The sequence below is a fragment of the Lepidochelys olivacea genome (genome assembly GCF_965140295.1).
Source record: "Lepidochelys olivacea isolate rLepOli2 genome assembly, chromosome: 8".
NCBI lineage: Eukaryota > Metazoa > Chordata > Testudines > Cheloniidae > Lepidochelys > Lepidochelys olivacea.
In genome coordinates this window covers 91,274,070-91,296,376 of record NC_140418.1, presented here as the reverse complement: position 1 = coordinate 91,296,376, position 22,307 = coordinate 91,274,070, and the positions used below count along the sequence as shown (strand labels likewise).

Here is a 22,307-nt window from a genome sequence, read left to right as displayed (position 1 = left end):
TGGCTCTAGAGAATGAAGTCTTCTGTCATCTCCCATGCTGCCTCATTCATGTATCTCAGTCCTGACCTAGAGGGACCACCTTTAGGGGGTGAGACAATGGTTCAGTCTCGTTACTACTTTGGCTTCTCTGAAACTGTGGTGATGGTTTTTGTGTTGCAGACCACATGTCATTTAGGAGCTGGACTATGTGTACTAACCCATTTCACAGGCCACCAAGCAGCTGCCATGTGACTGTCAGTTGCTACTGACCCAGGGCTGGCTTCATCTAATGACCTAGTGATGAAAGGCTCTATATAAAATTACGCAGTCCCCTGAGATGTACAGTCTTTCTTCTTGTCTAAACTTTTTTCTTTCTTCCCCAGTACTCATTCTTTTCTTTTTTCCTTTTTCATTGCCTTCTGCTCATCGCAGTTGTCTGCATGTCTCTCACTTTCTCCTTGCCCTACTCTTTAGGTACAATAATAGAATGAATTAAAATAATCTAGAATAAAGTGGAAAATTGCAGAGCACAGTAAAAATTGCAGAATCTGATTTTACTTGGAGCATAATTTTCCAGTGCCTTACTTTTTTAAATAGCTCATACTGTTTAAATATCTATTTAAGATTTTTAGTGCTTCAGATTGTTTTTCATTAAGACAAATTATTTTTGGACTTCATAGTTTGATCACTTCAATGCAGATTATATCTGTAGACTAATGTAGCTTTGCATATACTATAGCTGTGTATCGAGATTTACTTTCAAAGGTGATCAGCAATTTTTTTTTTTAACTTCAGTGGGTGTTGAATCCCTTAAACAGTGGAAAGCACATTTAAGCCCTTTTGTATATGGGCCAATAGCACCTACTATTAAAACTTTTTATTTGTACCTGTGGCTGATCACCCTTAGTAAGAATAGCTTCCTTGATAGAGGCTCAGCTTCCTCATCTCTGAGGAGACAGGTGGTATGTCTACACTGTATTGTAAATCCAGGTCTGTGGGACATGGGCTTGTGGACTCGGTATTTCCAAGCCCACGATTGAGTGTCCACATGGCATCATAAACCTGGGTTTACAATTGCTGGACCCTGGTCTCTGTCATACTAATGTATCCATCCTGCATTGCACAGACCTTCTGACTCCAGTCTGCAACGTGAGCTGCATCCACACTGCAGAATGACAGAGCTTGGACCTGAGTCTGAGGAATTTGGACTCTGACACACCCTCCTGGCAGGGCCTTAGGACCTGGGACCTGAGTGTTTGCTGACCTGAGTCAGATTGATTTGTGTGGGAACTGACGAGGGGTTTGAGCTCAAACCTGAATCAGAACCCAAGCTTAGTGTGCAGTGTGGACATACCCAGGGAGGTTTCTGACATGTAATTAAAGCAGTCTGATAGCATTTTTAGTCCACTGTCAGATTTATCTGCTCTTGAGCTGGCTTATTTCCCTTAAATGTATATGTTTAAACTTAATAAAAGTATTGATGGCTATAAGTGCTCTGTCTCTGCCATAAAAATGCTTCCACAAATTCCAGAAGGTGCTAACCTGCCCACAAATCCTGCTTGCAATTCAAGAGATGACAGAAGATATGAAGATTGTTCTGCAACTTGTTCCACACGAGTGGAAGCTAATGGAGTTCTGCATGTGTAGTGGTTCAGTTCGCGTGTGTGGAACAAGTTGAAGATTGGGGCCTGAAACTCCAAGTGTAGCTATTGTTTCATGAGGAGACTGAGTTAGAAACATATTTATTTACCAGAAGAAGTGGGCTATTGAGAGTCTGTGCAGTTTTATTCTAATGTGACAAATGAAAATAAAAACAAATATGCATGTTGTAAATTATGTGACTGTAATTAGATCAATACACCCAGGGACTTTATCCCTTCATTTTCAATTAACAGTTTATCCGGTATGTTATCTTGCATTATAGATGCTGAAATCTTCATCTAAGGAGAAATATCCCTTGTTTACTTTTGTAAAGGGTCATTCTAGAGACTATGACTTTGCCTCCAGTCCACTCCATGAAGAAAATGACCTTTTCTCCGAGGATGAAAAGAAAAGATTAAAAAGATTTAGTACAGAAGAGTTTGTCTTGCTTTAAGGACATTTTACAATAGGGTCCTGGCAGCTGTCTAGGAGAACACTTGCCCTTAAAAAAAAAAAAAATCACACAACACAAGACAAGCAATATTGAAATGGATCTATTTTCATAAAGATTATCATGTCGTATATGTTCGGTCTTTAAAATGTCACTTATAAATGTAATTAATTATTTTTGTTTGTTCATTGATGGATGAATATGATGACACTTTTTGCTAGTGAAGACAGACAGCATTATTTAGAGCCAGACACAATGTAGTGTGGTTGGGTACCATGCATACCCTCCTGGATAGCTCTGCCAATGAGCCTCAGTCTTGACCTGCCGTCCGCACTGCTGTTCCAGTCCTGAACAGTCTGCCAATTATGTGGTGGTTTTGTGGTGTGGACATGTCATCTAGTTTTGAGACTACTGGATTGTTTCCAGTTGTAAGCAAAACCTGAATCTAGGGCTCCTGAAGAAAAAGCCTTGTTCATTTAATCTATTTTGCTGCCTACGCCCCTATAATGGTTAATAATGTAACCATGAGATACCTTTCTAGCATTGCACTACTCAAGATGTAACTTTGATATATCAATAGTAATTGTTAGCTACAATCCAGATGCAATTATATAAGCAGAATTGTGAGTTAAGGTACTATTTAGCAATATAATTTTATAATGGCTACTCATTAAACTTCTTGTTGAACCTTAAAATCAGGAATGAATATGAAGTATTGGCTTTTCCCTACCATTTTTAAAGGTTATGTTATTAATATTAACTGCAACCAATCAAAGCAGATAGACCGTTATTAAATGGGAGCAGTGTTTGTTTCCTGTCTCTACAATGTAATTTTGAGACTTCTATTCCTACCCATGCAGCTTCTAAATCAGAGCATAAAACAGCAAATTGGGGGTAGACAGTAAATATTCTGGGATATGATCTTCTGGTATGTGCCATTACTGTACACTCTTTGTAGTGATTTTAGATGTACAGAACATCTAGCAAATAAATCTACATGAACAGTTTCATGCTTTAACAGAGCAAATTCAGAATTTAAAATACACATTTAATACTGCCTACAAATTTAAAAATAACTTTATTAAAGTGTGAGATTAAATGCATGTACTTTTGAACAGTAATGGTAAATTTCTCTTGTTCGAATTCTTTGAATTCTGGATCTAAAAAAATATTGAGGTGCAAATACTCTGTAATAAGGTAAATTTTATTGTATTGTAAATGAGCTATTAACTTATTCTAAAGTGCCATTTAGGCACAGAATGCACAAATGTTGTCTACCCAAACAATAAATATTCTATGTACCACTAAAGTAATTTTTTTCCTTTTATGAGAACAGCGAGTAGTTACTAGTAGGCAGATTTTAGGCAGATCTGGGACAAACGCATGTTCGTACCAGAGTTGAGTTGTTCATTTTCACATTTGTTCATTGAGTTACCACTCCAAAAAAGGGGGATTGTTTTTCAGTTTCATTGGTTTTCATTTAAAAAAAAATTCTCCAGTTGATTGGATATGGTAATCTGCTCCTTATTAAATAATATTTTAATCAGTATAATATTACTTTAGGTCCTGCATATACATAAGGAATCAGTTAGGGCTGATCTTGTTTGATATTTTTTCCTTAATAATCCGGAAGTAGTAGTAGAATTAACGTGTTAATGAAACGCAGATGCTAATTTGGGAAGAATTGTGAATACTAGTGAGGACTAGAAAATACTATAAAGATACTGTAGATTTGAGTTTGGCTTGCATTTTTCTAATGCTACTTTTGCTGTGGAAAAATAATGCAAAAAATAAATATTAGGGAGTATGTCCGGAAAACAAAACTACTGAACAAGACCTATGTGGGATAGTGGACAACAAATTAGACATGATCTTGCACTTAAGAGAAAAAAAGGCCAATGCAATTTTGGGCTTTGTATCTAGACACTCATGTCATAAAACCGGGAGGTAATAATTCTTTCTGATCTCACTGATAGTTTCGTTTCTGCTGCTGCCTCTTTACCAGGAAGGTATTAACAAATTAAAGTTCATAGAAGAACAATAAAAATGATCAGGGGCCTGTAGGCGTGGATTTAAGGCAAATTAACAAATATGTATGGCTTGTTAATCTATTACTAAGGGGAGGGCATGACACTTCAGAAATATTTAATGTATAAACACTGGTGAGGAGAAGAGGAATTACTTGGGTGGTACAAGGACATATAACTTTCTGAAAACTTTCCGAAAACTAAACGGAAAACTTCATACAGGAGAATATTATGCTGTGTAACACTCACAAGGAAGTGTTGGAAGTCCCATCACATGTGACTATTGATACCTGACTGACCCAAACACTAACAAATGTACAATAAGGAATAATTACGCTTATGGTGAACTAGATAAACTAATAGCATCCCTTCCGTTTCCAGTTTCTATTCCTGTAATAATAAAATAATAAAAATAAATTTAGTATGCCTAAAAGGCTTTAATGCTTGGGAGTTTACAAGTAACTTTTTAAGCAAGGAACCAAAAGTGGCATTTAGTTTAGTGAATATTTTTTGAAGTGGATATCCAGTAGACTTTTTCCTGACTCTATGAAATACTTAGTTTTGATCATGGGGAATAAATTTGCTACAGGAAATATTACAATAAGGCTGTATGTAAGCATTTCTTATACATAAAATATCACATCTCTGTTAAAAGAAATGTCCCTCCATTTCCTATTAGAGGCTGCATTCTTTACAGCAGTAACCGTAACTGAGCTGCTAATCTGACGGATGTCAGTTTTGTCCCATGGTGGATAGCTAATAAGCAGAATTAAATTTTGAAACTGGAGTGGGTTTGAGAGGGAAGGACATATTTGCAAAGTGAGAAAGATTAGGTTTGGTATTTAAACTAAAACAAAATTACCTGGGCTAGGTAACTTTATAAATCGTTCATCTAAGAGTGAGTCTGTTTGCCACAATTATAGACTTCAATTCAACAAGCCATTTCAGCATGCTTTAACTTTAAGCGTAGTACTTCCTGTTTTTAATAAAACCTTCTTGCAGCAAACTTACCTACAAATGGATTATAGGTAAAAGTACCTACTGCAGTACAATGCATGTAACTTTTACCCTAGTATGCTGATTAAGGATTGCCATTTCCTCCGCCTTTGCTCCATGGGGGAAGTTACGCTTACATCAGAAAATAAAACATGCATGTAACCACACAAGATAACGGTCTATAGATATGCATGTAAGAATTATTTTATGTACATGAGAAGAACGGATTGGCATTCTGACTGTAAATAGAAATAATTTTATTGTAAATAAATGTTAAATATAAAATGTATCTAAACACTTCAACAGGTTCACATTGTTCTAGTATCTGTAAGAACATTTTCATTTCTTACTCTAACTTGTGAAGAAGGCCCAATGGTTGAAATACCTTAGCTAACTTAATTTTAATGATAGACCTTTTGTTCAGTGTCTATTTATGATAGATAGGAAAACTTACATAGCAAAACTGTCAATAATGTTAAGACAGCTGGTGATGATGTTTTTGGGTCCTTTAGTCTATCAAGATATCTTGCCACTCAAAGCCAGCTGCACAAATTTGTTAGAAACTGGTAGCAATTTTCAGCTACCTTTTCTCTCACTTCTCCAGCTTCCATCTTGTTCCTTTTTCCATGTTGGTGATTTAGGTAGATGCCCCAAAATCTGTGTCAATAAGCATCTAACAAGGAAAGGGGAGTCGGGGACAGAAATGAAAACTGGGGAATCTTTTGAAGGAGGCATGGGGGATTTAATTATAATTCTGTGGTACTTCTTGGGGAAAAGTAGGGCAGTCCAGGCCAAATTCCAGCTTGGGTACTTAAGGGAGAATTTAAGTTTTCCACTTGTACTTTCAATGAAATATGGTGCTTATTTCTGGCCTTAATTTTTTTCCCCCCATCCCTCTTGGTCAGATCACTGGCAGCCTCTGTTCTGTAACCTCTCTTTCCTGTATTCCTGGCCAATTTGATCTGTTACCATGGATTTAACTATCATGTCTATGTTAGCGACTCTTGCATGTCCTTCGCTACCCATGACATTTCACCTTTGGTAGTCCTCATCTCTACCTGTCTACATAGTTTTCAAAATGCCCGATACTAGGCATCAGTATTTTAGAAATACAGCGAGTTTCATGACTTTTCTCTGTTGCCCATAAAGCTAGTTACATAGGACTTGAAACGTAATAGTTCAGGATTCTAACCCCTTCCAGTCTTACTTTCTGTTTAGAGCCCATTGTCCCAGTGAAAAATGGCTAGGGCACAGAAAGAAGACCTAAGAACTTCTGACACATTGGGTTTGGAAAGCATTCTAGTATATTTCCTGACTCCAGCACAGGCAAGCTCACAGGTTGTCCTCATCCCTGAAGGTCCATGTACAGTGGTGACACAAGTTAAATTACCAAGTTACTAGAAATAAATGTTTTTCTGTAACTACAGGGGACTTTAATTGGAAACTATGTTAATCGCATAGTAATTATCTTTACTTCTACTGCATTATCTCCTGAAAACTGTGCAATTAATTTGTGTCATCACTGTTGCTGCTGCTGCCTTCAAACACAAACCAACTGTGCATTAGTTACTCACACACCCAGCAGTGGCCTATATTCTTAAGTGGCTTATACAAATCATTGACTGATTAGTTACTTGCTTCCTTGATGGAACCAGCCTCTCAATATCATGGAATGTGGCTTCTTTCAAATAGGCCTGTTCTTTCCCCACCCAATAAATGTTTCTGCTGTTTCTTTTCTTTTCTTAGGACGGGCGCATTTTTGTTTATCAAGTCTAATAGCAGTAGGAGTCACGTCTGCCAGAGCTTTGAATAACTAGCTGGGACTTTGTCTTCTGCATCTAGCAAGGGCATATGCCTCCATTTATCAAAGTGAAGCAAAGTCTTGGGGTTGACTTCCACTCATCTCTAGGTGGTCAGTGACCACAATCCCTTTTTAAACCAGCTTTCTATGAAAACCTGGTTCTGATGGCCTATGTGTTTTGTCACCACCAGTCTGGATCACTGTAAAACGCTCTATCTAGGATTGAAGGTGGATGCAATACGGAGGGTCCACCTTTGTGACTGCACCTACCGACTCAGTGAGACAGACTACCCATCATGAGCACTTCGTCCACATGTTCCACTTTCTGTTGGTTCCCAGTCTGTGTCCAGTATCCATTCAAAGCCATGGTCCTGATCTTCAAAGGCATCTGTGGGAGACCACATCATTCAGGATTTACCAAGACAACTGCTCTCTGAGACAATGCAACTTTCAAAGCATTTGTTAAATAAAAAAAAAAATTCAAATTATGTCCCACTTTTTTTTTTTTTTGGTGCCTTATTTTGGTTTCATGAGTCATTTTTTATTTTTATTATGGCTAGGGGCCTCAAAAGTTGGAAATAGCAGAAGTGCGCATGAAAGAAGGACTAAGATTCCTATCTTGGAAGCTCTCTGCTTGTGAAATGACCATAGAAATCTGTGTGGGCAGCTATGTATTAGTTTTACAGCAATCAAGTGTGTTAGGCTTGGATGGTTGGGTCCTAATTTCTTATCTTGTTAAGCAAAGAATTTTTCAGCCCAAGGAAAGTCTTGTGAATTTTTAATCCCTAAACATAAGAAATGTTGTTCATGGATGATATGATGCAACCTTAATTGCTGAAAGTGTAGCACTAACATGGGGGAGCATGTTTGTAAGTTACGTTAATTACAGTAAAGAATGAGCTCAGTCCAGAGACCTGCTTTATTTCCAGGAGTTATTGATGACCTGTAAAATCAAATGGTGATTGAGTTATAAAGGTCAATAATAGCAGCAATGAACATAAACAGCATGTTTAAAGTCCAGCCCACCTGGTGTTCTTTTTATCCATCGTTTGTATTGATGGACTATTTTTGTGTATGTGATGGAGCAAATAGTCTGTGGCTGCAGTTCCAGGAGCCCCCAATAGGGGCAGATTGTGCTTGATTATTTTAAGGTCTCCCCAGTCCATGAATTATCCATGATCAGGATGTGATTTTTAACAAATTTGTTCATTCTTTACAATTATTGGACAGCTAGGCCCTGATCTGGCGCTGAACATACTGTGGCTGCAGGGTGAGAGTATAGATTGCGTAACAAATTTTACCTTGTTGTTTGGTTTTGAACACCTCACTGATGGTCTGATTTTCATTTACACTAAGGGCTGTTTACACTTCTATGGCAGTGTAAACTAGTTACATCCATTTTAAAGCCCCTTTATAGCATCACAGCCATGTAAAAGAGCCTTAAGCTATGTCAACACTAGAGACCTTACAGCGGCACAGCTGCACCGCTGTAAGGTCTCCTGTTAACCGCTCTCTACCAACGGGGGAGAGCTCTCCGGTCGGCATGATTAAACACCCCCAATGAGCGGCAGTAGCTGTGTTGGTGAGAGAGCATCAAAAGTTTTACCAACAAAAGTGCTAGTGTAGACATAACCTTAGTGTAAATGAAAATCAGGACCTGAGTAGTTGTCATTGGACCGTACGATTGGTCACCTTCATCAAATGGTATTGTTTCTGTTTCCTCATTAGATGATACCAGCTTTATAAATAAGAGTCCCTTTCCCAGTTTGCAAGCAATCCATGGGCAGTCATAGTTGTTTGTCTATTGTGTGAATAGTAAAAAAGGATTTTCTTCATGGTCACAAGATCTCTTCTTGTGTGAAAGCTCTGGAATGTTTATTCACACGAAAATTCATGATGGTTTTGTTTTCTGCAAACGCTCTTTCAGATAAAAACTTACTCTGTTTATGAATAAAAGCAGTTGTAATTGCCATCAAAACAAATCAGTGTTTTTTTGTTGTTTGTTTAAACCCAAGAAGATGCACAATAAATGTTTAGTGGTTTTTGCCTACCACTAACGTGCATGTGTTGCATATGTTAACAACCAGGGCTTTGTGAGTTCTGTGCTTAATATAAATGAGAGTAATACGTATACAGTCTTTCCTTGTGCTCGCCTTTTAGGCCCTGATCCTGTAAGCTGGTCTGCTCAAGTGAACCCCTGTGTCTGTAGGGAGCTCCATTTAAGTTAAGGGGCCTCTGTGCTGGCTAAAGGACTACACATGCAAAGCTGCTTGCAAGATCAGGGCCTTGATTAGGATAAGGTTATCCAACTTAGTGGGACCTCTTCTGAGAAAGGGTTGCAGGTTTGGGCTCCTATCCTTAGACAGGTTTCAGAGTAGCAGCCGTGTTAGTCTGTATCCGCAAAAAGAAAAGGAGTACTTGTGGCACCTTAGAGACTAACCAATTTATTAGAGCATAAGCTTTTGTAGGCTACAGCCCACTTCATCAGATGCATAGAATGGAACATATAGTAAGAAGAGACAGATATAAATAAAAGTTGGAAGCTGCCATACAAACTGAGAGGCTAATTAGTTAAGGTGAGCTATTATCAGTAGGAGAAAAAAACTTTTGTACTGATAATCAAGATGGCCCATTTAGACAGTTGACAGGAAGGTGTGAGGATACTTAACTGAGGGAAATAGATTCAATATGTGTAATGACCCAGCCACTCCCAGTCTCTATTCAAACCCAAGTTAATGGTATGTAGTTTAAACTAGGTTTCAGAGTAGCAGCCATGTTAGTCTGTATCCGCAAAAAGAAAAGGAGGACTTGTGGCACCTGAGCGACTAATTTATTTGAGCATAAGCTTTCGTGAGCTACAGCTCACTTCATTAACTTTAAATATATATCTAGATACCATTAACTTGGGTTTGAATAGAGTCTGGGAGTGGCTGGGTCATTACACATATTGAATCTATTTCCCTAAGTTAAGTATCCTCACACCTTCTTGTCAACTGTCTAAATGGGCCATCTTGATTATCAGTACAAAAGTTTTTTTCTCCTACTGATAATAGCTCACCTTAACTAATTAGCCTCTCAGTTTGTATGGCAGCTTCCAAATTATCTCTCTCTCTGTGTGTGTGTGTGTGTGTGTGTGTGTGTATATATATATATATATCTTCTTACTATATGTTCCATTCTATGCATCCGATGAAGTGGGCTGTAGCCGACGAAAGCTTATGCTCTAATAAATTTGTTAGTCTCTAAGGTGCCACAAGTACTCCTGTTCTTTTTATCCTTAGACAGTAAGAGTTGGCAATTATTGCAATCCCATAGTTTCTGCAGAGTGGTACTGAGTGAATGACCGCACTTGTTTTATTGGCATGTGCTGACTCAGTGGAGCAAGGTTGCTTAGATTCTGTTTTTCAGGAAGTTGCGGGGAGGGAAGGAATTGTTGTTGCTCTGCATCAGTCAGTGGCTGTCTTAATTAAATGAGGAAGATGATCTTCATTTTTAAATGTAAATGTCAATTCCACTTAAAGACAATTAAAAATCACGGCAAAATAATGCAAGGAGAGCAGTGTAGGATGCTTGGATTAGCATATTTATTTATTTAATATTAAACGAAGTGGGATGTTTCCTCTTTGGTTTGTCCTATCTCCACTAACAACTAGGTTGGTTAATAAATAAATTTAAGAAGAAAAACCCCTTCATGTAAATCTAATGAAACATTTAAAAAGAATCTTATTAAAAAACAGAACTAATTCTCCAAAGTTGTTACCTAATCAACAGGCCAACTTTAATCCTTAAACTGGGACAATTGAAAGTTACTTGCATCGTATGGCAGGCCACTCTGATTTTTTAAGTACCTCTCTAAAGCTTGCAGTGTGGGCATCTCTTCTAAGAGTTGCTGTGCTTTCTACACCTAGAAATAATCTGACAGTTGTCTGCTTCAAGATTTACCAGCAACCTTAAGTTCATAGTAGATTAATTTGAAATCGGTGCAGAGGTTTTAAAATCTACACAGTATTGTGATAATCCATATTTAAACACCATACAGTGGCATCTAGCTACCTTAAATTAGAAAGGGTCTGACCCAATGGTGTGGATCAGAATTTTGTAACTCTGTAAGAAGCAGAATCCAAATGCTGGATCTGAACATACCTGAATGTACAGGTTCGAAATTCAAACCCTAATTTTGCCGATGTTTCAGGGTGTTGGGATTCAGCTGGCAACAGAGCCAATCATGAGCACTGAACTGAAATATGAACCTGAGTTTAGACTTTTTCAGCCCTATTTCTCCTTCCAATGGGATGGGTAAGAAGACATTAAATTTTTCAGCAGCTGTGAAAAGCAGAATGAAGTATTTGCAAAACACAGCAAGCTGATGTCTTGCAAATATATGAAGCTCTCTGGCCTTCACAGCTCAACCAGTGGTTTGTTGTTTTCATGCTAATACAAATTCTTGTATTAATAAGAGCACGGCCTTGGGTTTCTTCATCCGTATGGGAAAAAGTTACTTGTCTGCTGGTAAACAAAGAACAGAAGAATTGATTCACTGTCTTCAATTTTAAAAAGACGGTATGAAGCAATAGTGGAGCAATTTTAATTGTAACTATGTAACACTTGCGATCAGTAAGATCATTTGTGTTCTGTTTTTAGGAATTGGGGTACTAAGGAGTACACAGAGCATTAGAAATGCAAAATATGACCGCATGTTCTCAGGATTTTGTCAGTGTTACATGAAAGAGCGCTTGTGCTGGGATGCTCAACTCTGAGGGTATTCTCTGTTCAGTGTGTATTTACAGAGATGTATGAATATTTGATTAATGAGTCATGGTCTCTGGAGAAATTTAATAACTGTACTGCTGTACAAAGCCAGCTCCTTAACTGTTAACACAGCTGCCAATAGTGTCATTGACACTGAAGCCCTTTCTGCATCTAATATATTCTGTGGCGTAAATTCCTTCGTTACAAGGGGATCTGTGGGACACATTATTCAGTTATCTGTTTTGAACTGTTACAAGCTCAATTTACAGACCTTGATTTGTAAAGATTTTTCCAGTAGAAACAAGCAGTGACACATGAGCTGTAAAACAGCAGTTTCATGTGGTTATGTTTTTACAAAAGTTAGTTGGAAGGTCAGATTTACAAAGTGTTGTTTTAAAAACTTCTCTATATATTATAATAAGGTCTGGGTACAAAGTGTCATTACCTGCAACATTAATATGACGTTTGTATACTATAAAAGCATGTGCAACATAAGAATCAATTACAAATGTGGGTGTTAGTGGTTGTGTGTGTAAATATCAGTATTCATACAATCCAGTAAATAAAAATTGAAGTTAGCAATACTTTAAAAAATTGACCTAGTGCATCGCAGGTTGATCCTAGTAATCCTTACTTACCTGAGCAATGAATTCAGTGGGACGACTGGTGAGAAAAGACTCTTTTGATGTCGTTTTCAGAGTGAGGTACTAGTTGCGGGTTTTGTTGTTTTTTTTTTAATGTTAGGACAGATTCATTATTAAATTTTTGTTGAACACTTTTCCAGAAATAATTCACTCTAATTTTACCATTTTCTCCCTTTTTATTTCTAATATCTGTGAAGAGATCAGTTCTTACTTACAAAGTTAGGTGGATATTTTAGCGGTGTTACTTCAGTTAAAGTACTTTAAATAATAGGGGGAAATGTCAAAAAAAGATAAATTTAGTGCTGAGGCTTTTACTGGAAGCTTTAACTGCAGGTTAGAATTATACATGCTATGCAGAATTTCCTGCAACACTTCTCCTTAGGGCCACAATGCATTACAGCAGACGTATAATGAAGCTGCTATAAAATCTCTGGTAATTAAGGGGGATTTGACAGTAATTGCAACAGTGAATCAACTTAATTATTACCTGCTTCAAAGAGAGCTAACCTGATGTTATAATCTAACCTTTTCTACTTTTAAAATGAGAGATTAAACAAGTATATGTAGCATTTAAGAATTAAATCTGTTGAGATAGAATTCTATTAACATACTTTATTATATTATATATACTATATTATATAGTATGTATATACTATATATAAAGTTCTTCTCCTTTAGTTGCTGTGTACATATAGTATGAGTAAAAAGCAAAGCAGCTGAAGGAAAAGAACGGTCATCCAATGAATTAGAAACACACAGCGTGTGTTTGTTCATATAATAAGCAGAACCTTAGCCCATATCTCTGATGCAACCCTCGTCTTGACTGTTAACAGCATAGGGACCCATATAAAGACCTTTGTTATAAATTGCTACAATAAATGCAAGTCTAGTTCCTTGAAGAGCTTTGTAAAAGAGACATGGTGAAGGTACTGTATTTGTGGACTGAATTTTAAGCAAACTATGCTGAAATATATTTCAGATATACTGTAAAACCACAAAAGCAAGGGGATGCTGGCTTGAGGATGTCACAGCACTATTGTTTACACTCCTGTTGTGGCATTCACAATACTGTGAGAAGCTATGTAGCTTTTACAAATGTGTAATATTGAAGTAAAAGCGTACACAGAATAGTTAACTCCTTTGGTCAAAATTGGTCAGATCCTTTTGGAGATGTGTAATCTGGCCACGTACTGGGAGGAAGACTGTTGACAGAGGAACTATTTTAACTTCCTCTTCAATATTTTGTCCAATTTTAGTATAATGACATTGTCAGCAAATTACAAACAACAAAACAATGAGGTTTAAAGCTCCTTGGGCTGTGGAGAAGGCAGGTTCCAGCCTCAAGGAGCTTCCTGTCTTCTTACTTTCATAAGATCTTCACATAAACATCAAGGGAAGAGTAGACCCTAATAATGGCACTATGAGCTCACTCATGTGCATTAATAGAAAGGATGAGTTGGTGACTAAACATCAGGGGCTTGATCCAACTCCTTTTAATATCAACGGACTCTGAGACGAGTTGGGTTGGATCCCAGGTTTACATATCTTGAAGCATACCTTAACTCTCTGGAGGACAAGTTCAAATCCTGGCAGGTCAACCCAGCTTTCCATCCTTCAGAGGTAGAAAACTTGAGTTTCATGGGGTTAACCAAGTATGGGTCTTTTGGAATAGACAATCAAAAAATGGAGGCCTTTTCTGCATAGATTTTTAAAGATCCCATAGCATCTCACATAAGACTAATGGGTTGCCTAGAGGATATTAACCAAAATTTTTCTCCCTGCCTCTCTTGCAGGGTGCTGCCCTAGTTGGTTTCTATCCTTCCTCGTAGGGGTAAGAGCATTTCATCAGTGTTCTATGTATGTCTAGTATGTGAAGCATCTTGGAGGATGAGAGGCACAATATAAAATCAAATTGTATTCTCCAAAAGCAACAGAGAACTGGGCACAATTATGATGATGAATGTTTTCCATAGCACTATCCACACCAGGATCACCAGCCACAGAAACTAACAAATTTAACCTCTCAACACCCCTGCGAAGCAGGGATTTTACAGATAGAGAAACTAAGGCACAGAGATGTTATGACTTAACCATGTGTTCTTAGGATCATACAACTACTCTGTTATTGTATACATCTGCTTGTTAGGATGTGGAAAGATAGACAAAGAGATTTTTGTTTGTTTTTTCTGGTGCCATAACATCCTGCCACTTACAATGTTAGTTTTGCCACTGTAGCCCTCAGTTTTCAGTAATTTGATTAGCCTGACCACTTCAAATGGCCAACTGCTGAAAACGTTCTCAACCCATGCAGCAGTTCCATGGTTTGTGTGAAAATGCCAGTTTTTCATGCACATAAAAGGAATTTAAATTAACTGCATGGCATTAAAAGGGCACAGCTGTGATGTTGCCATTCTAAAACAGCCATCTCTGGGACTTGTGGTATTAGCAGAACGCAGTAGTTAAATCTCTATCCTTCAAATAAGACTTAGAACACGTACAATAGAAATAACTGCTGCAACAGCTTGTTTCAGTTTTGTTGTTTCAAAATCTAGTGCTGTTGCTGCCCAATGACTGGCAATTAAAACAAAACAAACCATGCTAGGCTATGTCTTCCATTTAATAATGGAATAACATCTTAACCGTTACTCTGGAACTCTGTCTAGCTCCCATAGCTACAAAACTGTTAGGGCCTGCAGGGTACAGGATAACTTCCTGTGGCAAAATAGAAACACAAGCCTAGCCCAAGCTGTGAAAGCTACCTTCAGTAGAGAGAACTGAGCCACAATCCCTATGGTTTCTGCTATTCATATCTGGTACTGAGGCTTCCCCCTTATGTGATAGGGAAGTTCCAAGTCTGGAGAATCCCTTTCCCATGCCTGTAAATCAACAAAGAGTAAAGGTGTTCAAGCTCACCCCGCAAGGATGACTACTCTGTGGCATAATATACTCAAATAAAGCACCTTCTGTTCTACCACCTATCAAAGTGGCCTTGTTTATTTTACTTCGTAGCCCCCACCAAGTGACGGGCACATCACAATATTAAAAAAGTGCATGGGTGGCTCAATGGCACACTGCTAGTACTACTTATTAACTGCTGTCATCTGCCACAGATAGCAGTTAAATGCCTGACTAAACAATTGGGCCTTTCTCCCTGCCCTGAAAGGCATCAGTCCCCCGGCTCTGGGAGTTCAGCTGAGGAAGTGAATTCCAAAAGCAAGGACCCCCTGCTGAAGAGAACCAAAACGGTTTATCTCAAAAACTGACCCTACATGTGCCCCAGTTTTTAACAACGTGCAGAAAGGGGTGATCTCTTAGGTTACAAGGGCCCAAACTGCCCAAGAGACTGGGGAGAAATCTCCGTGACCACAGCCTCTGTGAAGTGTAGTCATAAGATAGGTAGGAACCTGCATCTTCAGCAATCATAACTCCTATAAGATTTGCTGTAGCCTGTAACCTGGTAGCAGGCAATGGAAACTTGAGAACATTTCCTAGAATTCACTTGTTCATAGCAAAAGCTAAATATGTGATCAGATGCTTTTGGTCTCTCTAGTGGCATCAGTGGCTTCCTGCTCTCATATTCATGGGGGGGAAGTGGCAGACTTTTTAAATAAATTTTCACTGATGTCTTTTGCTATTTTTACAATGCATTTTAACATAAATGAGAGATTAACGTAGGGAAAAGTACTTCAGGTGCATGCTCGGTAACTATTTTTTCATAACGTTTTAATGGATTCAGGGTTGAGCGCTACTAAAATCTGGATTTATTAGAAACGCTCCGTGCATTTCAATGGCGTTTTTCTCATGAATCTGGATATTTTACATTATTTCAATGGAGCTGACCCTCTGATTCATTAGAAATGCGCTAATATAACCAATGGACTATTTCTAATGATTCTGGTTTTACAGTAAATCCAAGGGTCAGCTGTACTGAAAACAGTGGTGCTAACCCCTAGGTTTATTAGAAAAATGCTTCAGTGTCTCAATGGAGCATTTCTAATCAATCGGATAAATAGGAATCCTGCACCCAAAAATACCCCTTCTATTGGTGAAACAGGCCCATGGATTTGTTGTTCCTGGCATCCTTTAAAAAATACAGTAGGACTTTTTTGTTCCTTCTAGTGAAATTCCCTCTCCGCTGTACTCACTTCTCTGTGAGGCAGAGGAGTATTTTTCATTTCGTAGAAGAAGAAACTAAAGCACAGAGAAGTTCTGTGAGTTGCTTGGAGCTGGGATTAGAACTTGCAAGTTCTTGACTTTTTAATCATGCAGATGGTTGGCGCACACCTCTCTCTGCCCTCTTCCCTAGATGCTGCAGTGGCAGCATCATCACTGGCCATCCCTGCAGCAAGTTCATCCCAGTCCAGCCTGCAGCTGTTGCTCTAGATCAGACCCTTAGGGATCTGCAAGTCCTTCATCTTTCCCCGCAATTGGCCTAGGCCCACTGAAAAACTCTATTGAAATGCATGGAGTGTCCATCATGGCAGACCAATGGGAAGATGCAAGGAGCAGCCTTAGGCATCCCTCTTCACTGGGACAACCAATAGTCTTGTTCCCCTGAACTGTGGCCCCACCTTTGTAGCGGGACTTGGGGTGATAATTGCAACTGTCTGGGCTGGAGAGGGGGAGACCCCCAACCTCCTCTTTTGGGGTCTCCCCATGACCTTCCTCCCTGGACACTTGTTCCCCTGTATTCGGGAGGGTCCACTTCTAAGGAAGGAGAACTCAAACCCCACCTAATGGAGCAAAGGGCATACATCTGTGTGTGTTTGCATGTGCGTGTGTGTGTAAGACACTGCTGACACCATCCCAGAAGAGCCATGATGGGGTATTGGAGTGAAAGAACACGCACCTCCTTCTCCTCCCCCACCTTCCCAAACAGCATCCTTTCCTGGGAAGTTCTGATTTTATTATGTGACTTTAGGAGCAGGGACCCTAGTCATGGGCCTAGAAAGCCTATGTAGTAACCCAGCCATACAGGCAAAATTGTATGTATTTTGGGATGGGGCTTGTGCAAAAAGCTGCTAGGTAGGTTGAGCCTAGTAGGATTTGTGGATGAAAGGAAAAAAACAGTCAGGCCATTTTAATTATTTCAGATTTGTTTCAAATAATTTTTAGTTGAACTGATCCTATACAGGTTTCAGAGTAGCAGCCGTGTTAGTCTGTATCCGCAAAAAGAACAGGAGGACTTGTGGCACCTTAGAGACTAACAAATTTATTTGAGCATAAGCTATTTACTAAGATCCCATTGAGGTCAAAAAAGCACTGGTAATGAATCCAGATTCCTTGTCCTCTTTGTGTGAATTACAAACCAGCTTCGTCCCGGAGTGAGCAATATTCTAGCTCTCCTTGTCACACTCTAGGAAATGCACTGACCAACTCATCTGGAAAACCATAAATATAAAGAAAAAGCTGTGGTGGTGACAAATCTGCAAAAATGGAAACTCCTCTTTAAAAAAGTTTAGCGTAACTTAGTTCTCTCTTTTTGGGAAGCTACATGATTTTACCTGAATGTGGAAGTGGAGAAATCCAGGCTAGAGCCAAAAGAAAAAGATTCTGTTCTGAAGTTGCTAAAATTTTGTGCCTCTGCCTAATGCTTGAATATATGATCAGTGTATTCCCTGAATGTGGGAAGACATTGAACCTGCCTACGATGCTTACTGAGAGTCCATCATAAAGACTGAGTATGAATGAGACCACCCTTGATTTCCTTGTTTCTAGGCCCTTTTGTACCCATAACACCCACTGCTTCCAGTTCAGTTGTCTTCTAACTGGTAAAGCCTTTACTGAAGAATGTAGATCCTGGTGGGAATACACTTGGTCAGGGGGATTATAGCAAAGATAGCAATGTGATTTCAAGTCTTTTCCTGCCCTAGAGGTATTCACAAAATCACCAACAGGCAACCTCCCCCTACCCACTCAAATGAGATACAGCAGTTTATCATGTCAAGCCTCACTGCTGAGCGCAGTGTCTAGGGCCTCTGGCTGTCAGAGGCAGGATTTCATCTTGGGGTCCCTAAGGCCAAATAGAAAGCCTCAAATGTTCATTTGTGTTTCTTATTGCCTGGCCAAACCTGTGTGTGCTTAAAAAAGTTTAAAAAGCTGACCCATGTATTAATGGGGCTCAGAAAAATACCCAGTAAGTTAAACTGTTAAATACATTTTTTAAACAAAAATGCATTTCACTCTCTCCTTACTTCTTTTGCATTAGTTGCCTGTATGATATGCTTCCTTCTGTGGTACTAGTTCTTGAAATGAATCTTTCTTATTGAAACCTTGGAAGCAATCCAATTTGAGATAAATCTTAAAATATTGTTGGACAATCTGGTTCATAGACATAACTACACAGAGGTGTGTGTGCCTATAGTGAAGTACGTGTGAATATATATTATATACATTACATTATCTGTAAAGTCTGTGTGTGTATATGTATATTCAAGTTATATCTGTTCACGTATTTGTATGTGTATATAACACACACACGCACATTATATGTATCTCCATATATCTCTGTGTTCAAAATGTGTCTATAGATGCACATATATTTGAATTGTGTTTATATATTTATAATCCTTGGAAGGATTAGATTTTTATTTGGTAAATGTTGGAAAACATCAATTTCACCGAACACCCACAAACCAAACGAAAAAATGTCTTATTAATTTAATAATAGAAATTTACAGATAGGCAAAGTAAGAAAAATGCTGGTTGACAACTTATTAGAGTTTGATTTAAGGATATTAACGTTGTGGACATCACATTCAAAATATACAATTTGTGTTAGAAAGCTTTAACTTTTTGAATTTCAGCATCTAATGTTATTGAATAATTGTCTGACCTCTCCATTGTGTAATCCCCCGCCCCCATAGTTTCCCACACTTTTAAAAATTTAGATGGCTAAAAATAGGAAAAACAGCTAAAACCCATAATTCTGTGCAACTGTGAAAATTTAAATAGATAAAAATAGAAAAAACACTTAAAAATAAATATTGATATTATCCGTCAAAATTATAAAAGCATTAAAATTGAATTCTGCCAAGGGTATATATTTGTGTGTGTATATATATATTATTATATGCATTGTATCTCTTATGTACAAAGTGTATATATATGCATATATACTTGAGTTATATTTTTGTGCGTGTCAAAAAGAGTATGTCTGTAAAATATTTACTATAGTGTGTGCACATATGTGTATTCATGATGTATGTAAATTTGTGTAAGGTATTTGTGCAACCATAATTTAATCCTCTGTTCAAAATTTATTTCAGCTTACAACATGAGCTCTTTGAAACAATGTTAATTGTTTCAGAACCAAAATCATTGATGATAACTCTTTTAGGAGTTGTCATGTTGTCTATAAATATTTAGCAACTGGATTGCATTTGCCAGTGTAACCCTGTATTACAGATGAAAAGGTAGCATCTGCTGAAATTAAAAGTGGCCACATTTTCACTGTAGCTTAATTAAATGCCAAAATTTATCTACATTAACAACAAAGTGGTGAAATTTATTGATCAATTCACATGATATAAGTTGACAAATGGCCTGAGCAATTTCCATAATTTTCTACACGTGTTAAAATTTGTAATGAAAAAAGAATACTATATTAACATTAAATGTAAAATGAAAGGGATATTTTGTACTGGGAGCTAACGCCTGGGGCAGTGTACTTTGTTTTCCATGCCCTGTCCAGGCCTAGGCTGCTTGAGCTGTGTACAGATGGGTCTCTGACAGTCCTACAGCTGTTCTCCTAATTGTCCATTAAGTGTTCTATTGATTCTCTGATTCAAAGTACATGTCTTTCAGCTCAAGCTAGCCTGTGAAGTGGCAGGCACATTCCTTGCAGAATGACAGAGGTGCTTAAAACCTTAAAATGTGGGCTGCCACTTTCAATTGAGGATCCTGCTTTCAAAGGAAAAGGCTTGGTTAAAGGAGCTTTGTAATAGCTGGTGAGGTTTTAGTTTCTAAACTTTTAGCATCAATCAATTAAAGCAGCGGCAACATGAAGAGTTTTAATTCCTTGTTAAGCACGTACAGATTGTACTTGGCTGATAAAGGGCTGTGAGTATATCAGTGCTTGCTAACAAGTGATTAGGCTTGTTTAGCTGTATGCAGATTTTTTTTCCAGACCCCTGACATGCGCAAAGATGTTCTCTTCTCATTTGACTTGCAAGTTCACTTTTTGCATTTTTTTTAAAGCGAGATCATCTGCAATTCCAGATTATGCCAGTCAGAACCCTGTTTAAAATCATCTTCCTTTAATCTGAAGAGTGAAAGATAAGATGCATATCTGTTCCAAGGACCATAAATCTTCAAAGAAACAAATAGCCATAGATAAAACTGTAAAAGTTATTTAGTTCTCCACCGAAAGAGGTTTATTAATCTAAAATTTCCAGTCCATTGTGCCATGATTTGGTTATCACACTGTATCTCATTTCTTGCAATTGTGTAAGCCTTGTATCTCAAGCAAAGAGATGATAGCTCCATAGCTTAAACTTTATCAATTGAATTCAGATGTATCTCTATCTCTAAGCATATAAATAAATAAATAAATTGCAACATAAAAAATACCTTCCTAAACACAGAGATTTGGATTGTACAATGTACAGATTTTTATCTAGCATTTTTACCCATATTTGTATATGTTGATTTTGTAATTAAATAATTTTAAGTTTCCACTTAATTTAAATTTCTGTTTTTAAAAAAAGTATAATTCTCCATATAGAATAAGCAAACAACAAGGAACTGTATATAAACTCCATTATAACTTACTATTTAGAAACCATCTGTTACTTGTGCAAAAAGTGAGCTTTTTCTAGATAATTGAAATTACAAAACGGTCCTGTATATTTTTCTAAATGTGTATATATAATTGAAATGAGACATGAAACTGTTTCAGATAAAACTTAAAATAAGGAGAGTTGTTTCTGTGCAAGAAGATTTTTATCCTTTATAGTTAAAGAAAAATCACTCTGGTGTGAATGTGTGAGATGCTTATTCTTTAATCATTCCCCTTATATTATTCCGTATTTTACTTTTTGCATTGTAGCTAGCAAAATTAACAATCATGGAAGATAACACATTACTTTGACCCATCAATCAAATTTTTCAGAGCCTTTTAATTTAAACCAGAATCTTGCTCCTTGAATTACATTACATTTTTTTTTTCTTACCTTGGCCCAGTTGTCTTTGGGATGTCAAAATTACAAGCAACAACAAAGCGTGGTTCTAAGAAGCAAAAGAACTAGCCAAAAATGCAAGTGAAATTTCTGCCTATGATTCACAGGCAAAAAAAAGATGCATTTGAGATTTTATAACCACAGTCTCTCCCTATCCCATAAAAAGGAATATGTGTCAAATTAAAGAAGTCATCTAGGAGGTTGTAGAATATGTTGTAAGGCACATATTCTCAATTTAGGGATGTAAATTTCCACCCTACATGCATGGGGCTGATACACCAAATTCCCTGTGCATCAAGAGGACAATAAACCACTGCCTTGTTTTCACCTTCAAACAGATTGAATAAAAAAAGTCTCTTTAATGTAATAATAAACTATATATTGATACCTGCAAAACATTTTGTGAATCTACTTAGATTCCAGCACTTTCAATTACACTGTTAGCCAGTTTTTTAAAAAGATTTTTAGAAGCTTTCAGCTGTAGACTTTTGTCTTGTTGAATGAACTTCAGCTACACTAAATTTTAAGTAAATTTGTGATGACTGAGCAATATACATTGGCTGAGCTAGAATCCAATAACCCACAGGACAAATTAATTTTCAACAAAAAGGGCAGAAACCTCAAGTGCCATGAGTATATGGAATCTCGGTCTATCTCTCCGGAGCCATTTTTGCAAATCACTACAGCTATTCATAATCTAAATCAGTCTCCTTTAGCAGCAGAAAGATCTTTTTTCATGACAAAACAGAAGATGACATTCATTAGTGCCTAACTTGCATAAGCTACCTTAAATTTATTGGTGCTCTTATACTTATTGGGATAAGAATTCCTTTGTCTACA

General features: G+C 37.6%; 1 protein-coding gene across 4 annotated transcripts in view; it reads left to right on the top strand.

Annotated features, from left to right (window-relative positions):
* ATG4C (autophagy related 4C cysteine peptidase) overlaps positions 1-7,367 on the top strand; it is a 38,801-nt gene extending 31,434 nt beyond the window's left edge. Inside the window, exon 11 of one of the 4 annotated variants that reach the window (XM_084637129.1) lies at positions 6,841-7,367. In XM_084637129.1, the coding sequence (XP_084493255.1) occupies positions 6,841-6,870 (30 nt within the window). In that variant the 3' untranslated portion in view covers positions 6,871-7,367. The other 3 variants (XM_084637126.1, XM_084637127.1, XM_084637130.1) reach the window with 3 other exon arrangements.
* Positions 7,368-22,307: the final 14,940 nt, after the last annotated feature.